The 13,235-nt window shown below is 39.7% G+C and overlaps 1 protein-coding gene across 2 annotated transcripts; it reads right to left on the reverse strand.

Annotated features, from left to right (window-relative positions):
• Positions 1 to 214: 214 nt before the first annotated feature.
• LOC123981028 (E3 ubiquitin-protein ligase ZFP91-like) lies at positions 215 to 9,303 on the reverse strand. 2 transcript variants are annotated; one of them, XM_046065630.1, is made up of 11 exons: positions 8,640 to 9,303; positions 8,241 to 8,272; positions 8,006 to 8,137; positions 7,838 to 7,874; positions 7,676 to 7,762; positions 7,373 to 7,537; positions 6,930 to 6,980; positions 6,755 to 6,833; positions 6,403 to 6,517; positions 5,454 to 5,553; positions 215 to 2,143 (listed from the first exon to the last, which is right to left on the reverse strand). In XM_046065630.1, exons 1-11 carry the CDS (start codon positions 8,978 to 8,980, stop codon positions 1,300 to 1,302), a joined length of 1,983 nt encoding a protein of 660 aa, XP_045921586.1. In that variant the 5' UTR covers positions 8,981 to 9,303; the 3' UTR covers positions 215 to 1,299. The 2 variants fall into 2 exon arrangements, with proteins under 2 accessions (XP_045921586.1, XP_045921585.1); XM_046065629.1 differs by having other exon boundaries at positions 8,006 to 8,155.
• Between the last annotated feature and the right edge of the window lie 3,932 nt (positions 9,304 to 13,235).

The following is a 13,235-nucleotide window of genomic DNA, read 5'->3' on the forward strand; positions in this document are numbered from 1 at the left end:
TTTATTATAAAGTTACATTTGCACGTCTTCGGTTTTTATTAAATATTAACTAAAAATGTAAATTATGTTAACTCCTATATATGCTTTGATGCCGCTTGTCTGCTTTATTGGTCTTGTCTTTCATATTTATGTTTATTAGTGTGTAATAGCCCTGATACATACATAAACTAGAACTGTATAATCTTGTTTAAAGAACAACTCTAGAATAAGAGACTTCAGAACACAAACTGTTTATTATAGTTATTCTGAATACATTTTCTGATAAATTAAAATTGTAAGATTAGGAGTGCTCAGTAGTAGTGGCAGTGAGGTATATTTTATTATCCAAGATTGCTTCAAAAGACAACTGCTGACGATTTCCATTATAATACTACTGCCCGCATAGTCTTAACTGTGAAAAAATATTAAAGCAAGAATTGTCATATGGTACAATACGGCAAAGAAGTGACACTTTTCAGATCCTAGAAGGTGAACACAAACCAAAGGCCTTTTGACATGTCATAAGTAGGGAATCAGGGTCCTTGTATGATGCGCATGATGGCTCACTGTCACGTTAATGTTATTGATAACTAACACCTGTGCCTATCCTAACATGACAAGTCAAAATCAAAGTCAAAGTCTGCAGTGAAAGGATCCATAAAGGAAATATCTTGCCTTACTCGAAGGATTTCAAACACTACTTAATTTAGATTTTGTCTGATTTCTTTTTGTCAGAACCTCTACTGATAGCAAAAAACAACTAGGTCCAGACTAAAAATTCAATACATTTTAAATACATTTTAAACTGGAATCGTAAAAACAAAGATGATTTACACCAAGAACCTCATTTGGTTGTAGTTGCTGCTCACAGTACATTTTTTCTGTAACTTTTAAAGTAACTGAAACTACAAGAGTGTGTCAATGATACTCCTCCATTCATGTTGCAAAAAGACACATTTAAACAACAATAGGGATACTATTGGGGCATAAATGTCATTTGACTTTCTTGTACAATATGTACAATCACCTTATAGTCTTTTTAATCCCTAAAATGTCTTGACATACGCACATATATACAAACACATGGGTGACAAAACCACAGTTCAGTAAAATATTAATTAAGTGGTAAAAGAAGTGTATGTAATCTCTTATAAATCATACTCCCTGATGTAAAGTAGCTCTCTATAGCTATGTACTGTATTTGACTATTGTGTTACACTCCATCGACAAAGTCTATTATTTCAAATATTTAAACAGTCTGTGTCTGCTTTAGCTTACTGTGTATGAAGAGCCCGGTCCGCTCATTTTGTGGCCTTCTATCTAGATTAAACTATCTCCATGCACCTCGGCACACTGTAACAGAATCTGTCTCTCTCCTTCCCTCTCCCAAATAATCCCCTCATCTTCCTTCCTCCTCTCCCCGTTACCCTCCCACATCATTTCCCCTACACCCTGATGACCACCGCCCACCACCACCCTGTCCCACAGCTCTCCCTCCCCCGGCAGCTGTGCATCCTCATTGACCTCCCTGCCCCACTGCGTGGCCTGCTGGGAAGCCAGAGAGGCTGTGGAGGCCAGCGTGGTGACAGAGCTCAGGGTGAGGAGGGTACTCTGGGTGTCAGCAGTGGACATGGATGTGATAGTGCTGGCAGGAAGGGTGGAGAGGTGGATGAACTGGGGGTGGCTAGTGTTAGAAAGGTGAGCAGGAGAAGCAGTGGTGAGGTGCAGCAACGTTGGAGCTTGCTGCTGATGTGCCACCTGCACCACATGATGCGTGGGCAGCTGGAGGAACTGGCCTTGAGATACATCTATTTGAGTCTGTGGAGCAAGTGGGAGCACCACCTGCTGCAGTGGAGTGAGCGTACCACTTGCCGCTTCCTCACTCTCCTGGTTGACAGAGGGCTGGTCAGGCTGGGTGAGCGCCGGGACCGTCGCTGCGATGGGGGTGGGACTGCTTATTACAGAGCCCCCATTAGCTGCTAGGGCTTCAGCTATGAGCACCTCGGGGTGGCTCTTGGCCTTGTGGGCAACAACTGAGTCCTTTTTCTCAAACCTTTTGTCGCAAATGGAGCAAGAGAACTGGTAGGAGGCTTCTGCATCATGCTTCTTCATGTGCCAGTTTAAGGAGGCCTTCTGACGGCAGGTGAAGCCGCAGATCTCACACCTGCCACAGGGTGGAGACATAGAACAGGTTTTAGTGATCTAAAGCTCATGTATTATTCGTGATGTTTCATCTTTGAATTACCAGAAATTTACTCCATCCTTTCCTTAAGTAAAAGTAGTTATACCAGAGTGTAAAAGTCCTGCATTCAAAATGTTACTCAAGTAAATGCCAAAAAGTATTATCAGCTAATTTACTTACCATTTAAAAGTAAAAGTACTCACTGTGCAGGCAAAATTATCATTCACATAGTTATACATTATACAGTATCCTACTGGATTAGTATTGTTTGCCGATACAAAATATTTAAATGTTGTATTGTAATATTATCAATAAATACTGTAGCACTGCCAAGATGGAGCTGATGCTAGCTATTTTATATACTATTAGTTGGTATACACGGTATAATGATGCATTGTATTTTATATACTCATAATAGATTTTTATCTGCAAAGTAATTTCTCACTACGGCTGTCACATATAGAAGTATAAAGTTACTAAATGAAAACAATTAAATAAAGTACCACAGAATAGTACTTAAGTAAAGAACTTTAGTTACATGTACTCCACTACTATTTCAAATATGAGATTCTATGATTGGGAAGGTCAACTTGGGAGTCTGCAATATTCAGTGGAAGTTTTTTCTTCCTGTGTTTTCAGCAACACTTGGGTGATGTTATACTATGCTGAAAGAAATTAACAAAATGTTCAGTCCCCTTGCTTGCCTCTCAGTCCTGGAACTGGAACCATTTCTGATGCCACAGAAATATATATTTAAGTAATTAGATTAATTAAAATAATTAATACATTTTTGAAGTATCGCATTAGAAAAAGGTTGATGGAAACACGAGAAAAAATTCTTAATTTTCGCGAAGAAGTTTTTATGCTCGCTTGGTTTTTGCCTTTGTCAAACAAGAGTAAATGCGCTAAATGGGAGATGGACATGCTTTTGGCGAGTAAGTTCTGACATAGCGAACTTGTAACTCGCGTCTGATCAGCTGTTTCCACTGTCGTCGTCTTGACGGATAATCCCTTAACTCGCGGAGACATGGCTGGTAGCAGTTTGCCCTCTTAAAACACATTCCTGAGGACCTCTCTCCATTTTTCATCAGATCCATGCAGCTGGTTTTGTTTCTGGTTTGGAACCCATATGTCTTGTTTATTACAGCCATGTGTAACGTCAACTACTGACGTAACTACACTTGCCGTAGCCTGGTTTATTCGCTCCAAACCAGCTGATGGAAAAGCACATATTTCGCATTTACTATTTTTTGCAACATTTGAAGAGTCATCTTAAAATTCGCATGACAATAAAATAGAAACACACCTTTTTGTCAAATTTGGCCAATCTAAGATCAGATGTACCTTTATTAATCCCCCATATGGGAAATTTAGGTTGACATAGCAGCACAGAGTTATGTAAAACAACACATACAATAAAAGTAGAATCAGTAACATTCTACGTACGCTGTGCTATCCCACAACCTAGCTAACATTAAGCCTAGTTCACACTACACGATTTTAAGCCCAATTTGCCGGCCGGAGAGCTCGACGACCGTCAGGCTGCAATCAGAGGTAAATCAGTGATCGATCGGCGGTCGCCAGTTGTTATGTGTGAACTACTTAACGACGCATCAGAACAGCTCCCCGACACATTTCTGACACATCGCCAACACCAGGCAGATATCTAGCATGCCAAATATCTGGAAGAGTCAGCCAACTCGACATCAACATCCAGCCAATGAGAGCAGGCAGCTACTTTTTCTCTGCAAAACACTTTTAACTCCCCTGCAGCTCTCTCTGTAGCTCAGACAATCCCTGCTACCTGTGTGTGCTAATCCATTCTTTCACCCATATTCTTTGTCTTTATCATTGCTATCTTTATAATAAACAACAGACAAAACGTGGTTTGGAGACCAGCGTCGAGTGACACAGCCGGTGTCAGCGTGTGTAGTGTGTGACCCGCTGTCACCGATCAGTCACGTAGTGTGAACACCACAACGACTTCAAGATCCCGTCACAAGACGGCAAGTTGTGTAGTGTGAACACAGCAATCGGCCGATGCTGAAAGTCGGCTAATCTGCAGAAGCCTTTAGTTACATTACTTGTTGTTCGCTCTGTAGCATGGTATTTGTCATGGTATTGGGAGTTCTCAAGAATTGTTTACTCCACCTTTAAATCGGTGGCAGCCCTAGACCATACTCCTATCACTCAAGATGACGCAGACTCATCAATAGGTACAATTTAGAAGGTTGTTTATTTAAAAAGGGGTTTATAATCTATTTCTTCATTCAAACTAGGGCTAAAACGATTCATCGATTAAGAAAATGCATCGAAGCAAATTCTTTGCATCGACGCTTCGCTTAATCCATATAACTATACAGCACGCTGTTTCGCACGGACATCTATTACTGTCGCACATCGCGCTTACGCAGTTAACACGACGTGATTATGATGGAGCTGTTTGCAAAGTGGAGGAAGAGAGAGAAAATAGTGAGTGACAAAGAAGAAAGTGCCCAAAGTATGGGATTATTTCAAGCTAAAGAAAACAACAACTCTGTAATGTCACAGTCTGTCCACCATAAAACAAAACGTGTCGCCTCGGCAACAGCACGATGGCACCTGATGAGAAAGCAGCCGGTGTTCTGCCAGCGGACCACAGACAAGATAACAGCAACTTTAGCAGTTAAATGAAATCATGATTGAATCATGAGATGCACCTCTAGCTCTCTCTGTAGCTCAGACATTTCCTGCTACCCGCGTGTGCTAATCCATCCTTTCACCCAGATTCTTTGTCTTTATAACTGCTATCTGCCAAGCAAGTCAAGTACTTCTTAAACGACGCATCGATGAATCGTTGAAATAATCTATAGAAGCTTCGAATACTAAAATCATCGTTAGCTGCAGCCCTAACTCAAACCCAGATATACTAACTGTATGTACTGTTATGTCAATTATGTGAACTGAACAGGATTCTGTTGTGACTGAGCTCCACTTAGTTTAGGTAACAGGACAGGGCTTAAAGAGCTATCAGTAAGTTCAGAGTTTGATGTGTTTTGTTAACCTAGTATATTTCAAAACCTTTGTTTTTTTTCCACGCAAGTAACACTAACAATATTTGTAGTTAACATAAAAAAAGAAGAAAGTTATTTTAAATGGATAATTTGTAAAGAAATAAAACTAAAATAATGTACTTTCTTTACTTGCAATAATGGACACAAGACATGACTTGTTTACTTTTGCTCATTTTAAAGTTTTCCTTATCCACAGCTTGCAAAGTGACGTGGTCCTGCAAAATGTTGTGCCTACTCACTGTATTGGTTTCTCTCCCGTGTGGATCATCCTGTGCACAGCCAGGTTATGGGAGCTCTTGAAGGCTCGAGCACAATACTCACAGATGTAGTCCCTTTGGTCTGAAATCAGATGACAAGCAGAAATGAACAAACTACGTCACAGGATCAACAAACAAATAATAAAATATTTCTACCATCTCTTGGCTTGTAATGTCAGTGTTTCCCCACATATAGACTTTACATGGGTGGGCTGCCCAGGTATATTAACGGCTGCCAAAGTATATTTGCAGATCCATTTAAGCATTTAGCAGAGTAACACCTACAGAGATGTTATCTGGTATTACGTTACAAGATGCAGACTCTGTGGATATTTTACAAGCACAGACCAGGTAAAGCAACAGTGAACACACCAGTGCAGATGTCATTCGGTACCACGTTGGTTTAATCGCTTCAATAGGCTCACCATTAACAAAAATCCTCCACATGTGAGCACCAGCTGCTGGAATAACTGGTGGGTGGAAAAATCCAAAAGAAGAGTTCTGTGTCTTTGACTTTATAAATAATACTGCTGATGGAGAAAGTCAGCAGAGCAGACACATACAGGGAGGCAGGGCAAACCAGTGTGTTCGCAGTGAGAGACCAGAGGTGTAGGTGTAGGTGTGTGTGTGTGTGTGTGTGTGTGTGTGTGTGTGTGTGTGTGTGTGTGTGTGTGTGTGTGTGTGAGAAATGGAGGGAAAGGGAGCAGATTCAAGTAGTGAGTAAACACTAAAATAAGGTGCATGATGAAGTAGAAGTAACCACCTGCCGCCAATGTTACACTGTCTTTCTGTGGGAAACACTCAATGTACAACTTGGAATTTGAAGCAGCTCAGAAATGGTCTATTATTTTGGTCATCAAATGCATATAAACATTAATGTATGGTGCCAGTGTAAACACTTTGTAAATGAACATCTGTGTCCTAATATCACCTGTATGGTGTTTAGCATGCCGCAACAGCTGTTTCTGCAGACGAAACAAGCGCCCACATGAGGGGTGATCACACACATACTTCTTTTTTAGCATGTGCTGGTATTTTATATGGTGCTGAAATAAAGAGGAGAGAAAAAGTGTGAGCTGGTTAAAAGATACAATGCCACACATAGTCCTTTACAGGTGAAACTATTTTAAACATTTAAAACAGTATGTAAAAATACTGTACATCAATTTGGTTTCTATGGCTGAGCTAATATAATATTGTTGCAGCTGTTCGGTGCTAAATTTAAAGACAGTGGTTGAAAAATAATTTGGGTCATCATGGTTACAGTTGACCGGATGGCAAACCTGTAGGTAGCGTGGGTGGGCCAAGACAGTACCACAGCCCTCCATTTCACATCGGACGTACTGCACTGGGGGCTTTTTCCTATGGAGGACAGAAAAAAGAGAAACTGTGTTATAATCATTCTCAATCTAAATAGTACCAGTCATCTACAGCAAAGAATACAACGAAGACCATTACCTCCGTTTTGGCAGCCGAGGGGCTTTGTCATCTTTTTGTTGTCTACCTCTCCTAAAATGAAAAGTACACAGAATTTGAACTAAAGAAAACACGTTATTCCTTCCTCTTAAAAGGAAGGAACATCTCAGAGTCAGAAAATGAATCAGATATGGTCAGAATGGTTCATTGAGAAACTGGTGCTGTAGCTCCAGTGTGAGACTCATTTAATGCTGTCCGTGGATAAGTCTGGCCTGATTATACGACCATGGAAAAATTATAAAATCAAGCAGTTGCAGATTACGCGCATATCTATGTTGTCAACTTCCTTCGTGGTGCACTGAGCAAACCTTTTAAAAGTAAGCGGACTATCAGCGGGTGTGTGGCTTCGGGTACCAGTGAGAAAGTGAGTTATTGTTACTGCGTGCCATCTCTCCTTCTGTCCTATCAATGCCTACTTTGCTTACTTCCTGGGTGGCTCTGTGTTACTGTCCACTCCATCTTCACTCTGCACGACAATCTTGGTTGACTCTTCCTTTTTAATGTCACTTTCTTCTTCCTCCTTTTCTGACTCCTCTTCCTTGACCTCCTTTTGTTGCAACTTTGTTCCCCGCCTTGATTTTTCCCTAAGTCTTAAGAGATAAAGAATCATTTACAATTATAGTCAACATTTTAACATTTGATGTCATGTAATTTCATGATGGAAGTCTTCTTACAAAGTTATATTCATGACTAAATCTCAAATCTGAAAGGTAGTGAGCTCAACGTACGTCTTTGTCTCGGATTTATAGACAAGGTCATTTGGGTCATCTCTGAATGGAGGGTCCTTGTCAAGAGCCTCGACAGGATCTGCAACGCTAATAATCAAATCATATCAAACAAAAATCCAACATTTTCTCTGCTGCTCATTTAATAACTTGTATACCACTCACTTGTCATTGCTTTCTTTCAAAGCATCTGTTTCCGCTCCTGAAAAACAATGATAATGAATGTCATTTCAGTTTCAGAAGATTGCAGCTGTTTAATATTTTGAAGTATTATTGACATTTGTTAAATTTTACAGTCTGAAGTAAAAAAATTGCATGTGTTTTTAGCTTTACCACATGATGAAGACTCAATCTCTGCTTCAGGCTGCCATGCTGTTGCTGGTGTGGTGCGAGAGGCCCGGGTTAGAGGTCTCCCTTTGCCCTTTCTAGATTTGGACACCTTTGGTCCAAGAGCATGTTTGGATGCTAAGGAAGTCAGAGTCCCTGTGTATTAGTGACATGTGTGTTAAATTACAGAAATACAATTCCTGCTAATGGATGTGATTTACTAAAGTATGTGTCTTTGTACCTTTTTTGGCCGTCGATTTATTTAATATAGGTCTGCAAGAGAGAGAATACAGTGAATGACAGGCAGGTGCAAATCAAAATCAGTCTTTACCTAGAAAAATACATTGTATGCTCTAACTCTACAGCCCTTTGACAATGAACTAAACAGGATAACAAGCGCACAAGCATGCATGCAACTTATCTGTAGCTGTGTCAACATCTTGTAAACCTATAGCTTTAAGAAACCTCAGCGATATTGCACACTTCCGACAATTACAGCCCCAAGCCTTCTTGCAGTGCAATCTCACAAGTGCTTCTAACCTAAGAAGCCTTCTTGCAAGCGATGTAAGTTAGCTAACTTCTTGCAATAATAGTGTAACTTACAGCAAATTGGTTGATGTGCCTTTGTGCACGCACTTACTGCATGGCAGGTGTGTTTTTGGTGCGTCGTCCCGCAGGTCTCCCACGTCCACGGTGCAGGCTCGTTTGTTTTTTCATGCAAGGGGCATTCTTGGACTCACTAGTCTTGCCAGCTTTAGCTCCCCTGACTCGCAAAACACGGGTAGGACCCCCGGTCCCAGACCGACAGTCACCGGAGTCCGGGGAGGTCACTGCGGTTTTCATGCGCCTTTTACTTCCTCTTCTACCGCTGGACGATTCAGTCAAGTCCGGGGATGGGCTGGCGGCCTCCGTTGAGTCTCCGGTTGTCTCAATCTCTGGACGAGTAACGTTACTTGAAACCTTGTCTTCTTCAGAGTCCATGCCGCTCTTTTTTAACTGTTATAACCCTTACAGACTTTTGTTATTCGGTCAGTTATTTACATAGAAAATGAAAGAGCAACGTAACGTTAACGTGGAAGGCCCTGACGTTAGTGGGGCCAAGTTTTGTTAGCTCGGTCAGGAGTACATTTTTAGTCAATACGCAAGCATTTTATTACCTAGCTTATTAATAAAAAAAGGTCACGTTGTATGATAAATATAGTTACCGTATACAAACATTAAGCATTACTTCTTAAAGCTATAGCAAACCTCATATTTCTTTGGCAGCGACTAGGCCTGTTTGGGTTGCGTCTCCTTTAAGAGCACAGCCGCAGTATCACGGAAATGCGAAAATATTGCTTGGACTAGCGGGCTTCCATACTAATTACAATAGTGGTTATGGGAAATGTAGTTATAATTAAAGCAATTAGCTTTATGCATGTATAAACTTGTTAAAATATGACAATCAGTTTTTTGGTCAAATTTATAATTTGATTATTTTTTAAAGTTATTTTAGACCGATAAGTCTGTTTCATTATATGGCACACAAATGATATCTAAAATAATGAGATGCTGTCCCTGCCTTGGACTGGACCATTCCAGGGTGTACCACGCCTTTCGCCCGATGTCAGCTGGGATTGGCTCTACTCCCCCGTGACCCTGTACACAGGAAAATATTATAGATGCTACCTTATGTTTTTTATTCTTATAGACATATAGCCTATTTCATTACCATCCATCCATCCATCCATCCATCCATCCATCGTCAACCACTTATCCTGTGTACAGGGTCGCTGTAAGCGGTATTAATGTTTGTGAATGTGCTGTACAGCTTCTGCCACCAGGTTGTGTTTTAAGGAGAGGTTTGCTCTTTTGGGAGGTAATACTTAATACAGGCATCTCAATAAACCTACCTACCTAGAAAATTTTCCACCAACTGCCACTGAACATTACCCATTGTATTACTGATTGGGCATGATTTGCAAGTAGCCAAAAATATGTCCCCACTCTTGTTTTTCAGGTTTGATCACTCCCTTATAATTGTTGGCTATTTGGCTACTTGGCATAGAAGGAAATATATCATGGTCATGGCTCATAAGTAGTTGGTTAATGAATATATAACCACATAATTGTTATTATATAGTGCCAATTCATAACAAAAGTTATCTCATGCACTACACAGTTCCCACTATGAGTAAGCACTTTGCGACACAGGCAAGGAAAAACTCCCTTTCAGCAGGTAGGAACCTGTACATGTAATTTTTTTAGTGCTTGTCCACACAGGTACCAAAAATACCAAACCGCAAAACCAGTCCATCTGCTGATTTGATCACAAGCTCCAGAATCATCAGTGGTGAACCCTACTGGATGGAAATGAAAATGCATCTTCTGTTGGCTCTGCCACTTCTACAGAGGTGCATAATGTGTCAGGACTGATCAATTCCTCGACAAGAACAGTGACACCTTTACCAAAGTCAACTGTGAGGCAGTGGTATCCAATGACACCCATTCAGCATCAGTGCATGAAACTCCCACATCTACAACCATGGAAAATACTGTGGCAACAATATCCAAAAGCAAAAAACACAGAATTTATAATGACTTGAAGTCAACAGTTTCAGCTGAGGCTAATGCGCCAAAAGTAACTGAATCTACCACAACACCAGCACAAATTATACAATCTGTCGAAACACAAAGTGCATCCGTAGCAACAAAATACAACACAACCCCATTTAAAAAATACAGCATCAAAATCATCTGCCTCTACGCAAAGTATTATCTGTGGCAACAGGTGTTACCACCACAATGACAGAAAATAGAAGAACAGGAACAGCAAGGACACAAATCAGAGCTGTAACAACACAATCAACAACTATGGCAGAAATGACAGCATCTGTGGTGACAGAACTGGTTAAATCATACCATCCACACCTGACCCTCTAACCCTAACCCTTACCCCAACCTTCACAGGGGTGTGTGCCTTAACCTAAGTCAGTAATTGTATGCATGTTGAGTGGTCCGGTCGGGAAACGGAGATTGAAAATTGGCATTTTGGGAGGCATGAACAGATGCCAAGAGGGTGCTTTAGTAGGATACACTCCGATGAGTCGTATTTTTGGAGGTTGGTTAAAATGACCTATGTTGTCGTTGGGAGGACTTGTTGTGCACCCGACACCATAAACACTTTTTTTTTTAACTAAAGCTAGCGACAAAACATATGGCAGCAATTTCCCTGAAACATCTGAATAAAAGTTATAGTCAGTATATACAAAAAAAACAGTACATTATGTAAGTCATGTGATGTAAGTCATCAACAAAATGTTATTTAACTTAAAACATGTCATCTTTGACTTTCTTTCACACACAATTCTACTTTCAAATCTCTCAAGTGTTTCAGGTTTCAGCCTATAGGCATATTACTTTACTCTGATGACCTCTTACAGATCTTCTTTGGAGCACCCAAAGGGTCACAGCCAGAATATTTCTGAGAACTAATTTTGTGTTCCCTCACAATATGTTTTCTGTTCCCTCACAATATTTTGCTTTCCCTTGTAATTTATTATTATGCATTCTCTTGCAATACTTTTCTTCATCCAGTCATTCTGAGCCGTAGCTAGGTCTATTTCTGCTCAGCTGCTCCCAGCGCAATGCCCCAGTATGGGTCAGCACACTGAATTTTACTTTGAACTGGACGTTACCTATACTGATACAGTACTACTGCTCAATAAGTAGGGGTATGTAATTAATCAAGCCGGACCTGCAGTGTATTTATTACAACAATATGTGGCAATTATTAACTTAAAATAAAATGGGTATTTTCCACTGACATTGATGCTGGAAGCAAAATACATGTAGATATTCATAATTTATTAAATATTGTGATGCAACGTCATATTGATGTCATGGATTTGGACTTTGCACTTAAAATAAGAGGAAATTAAACAAATGGTGGAACTACTTTCAATATTCATGTGAAATGAAGCAGCAATTTGTTTCACAGAACAAAATAAGGGAGTATGCAATAGTACTGAGCCAAAAAATGACAGATTTTTTGGATGACAGTTTTTCATTGTACCCATAAATTCTATTAATAAAACTTTGTCCTAAGTTTAGGAAATGTTCATGCATTTTTATTTCATTATAAATGATGTGTCATCACCCATTTTAAGTGATAATAAGTGAATGTCACATGAAGTTGTCAACATTTTTTGCAATATGTTGTTAAATCTTACTTCACCAGTTTCTCTAAAGCTTATATGCAATATCCCCCCCAATTGAAAGCACTATGTCATACAAGGAAGCAGATTGACACGGCCAATGCAGTCATAATGGCAATGCCCAGTACAGAGATGCTATCACTGGACTAATTGCTGCCTGCTAAGATACTTTTTTAGTCAGAATGTATTCTTTACTCTCAGCACAGTGGGGGCAGAACTTCATTGCGGGGCCCACCTGCTACCAAGTAGGGCTGCAACTAAGGACTATTTTGGTAGTCGATTAATCTATCGATTATTGAAACGAATAATCAACTATTTGGATTATGAATGGCAAAATGACATAATGCCTCTCATTTAGCTATTAGCCTTTAAATTAAACCTGAGGTTGTTTTAGGCATGTGCTAATTAACAGTCAAGACAATAAAATAAATACTGCTTTCAAAAATGCATCTTTTAATAAATGTTTCTGCTGCAGCAAAAGAAAATTCCACTGAAAACACGTCCTGATAAGCAGCTGATCTGGGGTCTCATTTATAAAAGGTGCATAAGTACAAAACTATGGAGGACCGATCCTGACGCATTCAGAAATAAATACAGAAATAAATAAATGCTCAATAAATAAATAAGCATCCGATTAAATACACAAAAAAAAAGGTAAATAAATAAATGTAGGTAGTAATTAAATTATACAAGGAGACATAAATATATATATCTATTTTAATTACCTTATTTATTTATTGTCTGTTATAATCTTCAACTTCATTTATTAATTACTTATTTTTTAGGTGTATTTATTTATGTGTGTGTTTTATTATTTTTGTCTGTTTTATTCTTCCTTTGTATTTTTTTACCTTATTTATTTTCACCCATGGTATTTATTTCTGCCTGTCCTTTTTACATTTCTGTATGCATTTCTGCCTCATTATGCAAATGAGGAGGGGCTGTGTCTCAAGGGGTGAACTTCTCTCCTATTGGTGGATCAGTCAGACGGGAGAGCTCCAAGCCTACTCTGCCTGCACACATCAACGAGCTGCTCCTCA

This window comes from Micropterus dolomieu, linkage group LG12 (assembly GCF_021292245.1).
Source record: "Micropterus dolomieu isolate WLL.071019.BEF.003 ecotype Adirondacks linkage group LG12, ASM2129224v1, whole genome shotgun sequence".
In the NCBI taxonomy this organism is placed as follows: domain Eukaryota; kingdom Metazoa; phylum Chordata; class Actinopteri; order Centrarchiformes; family Centrarchidae; genus Micropterus; species Micropterus dolomieu.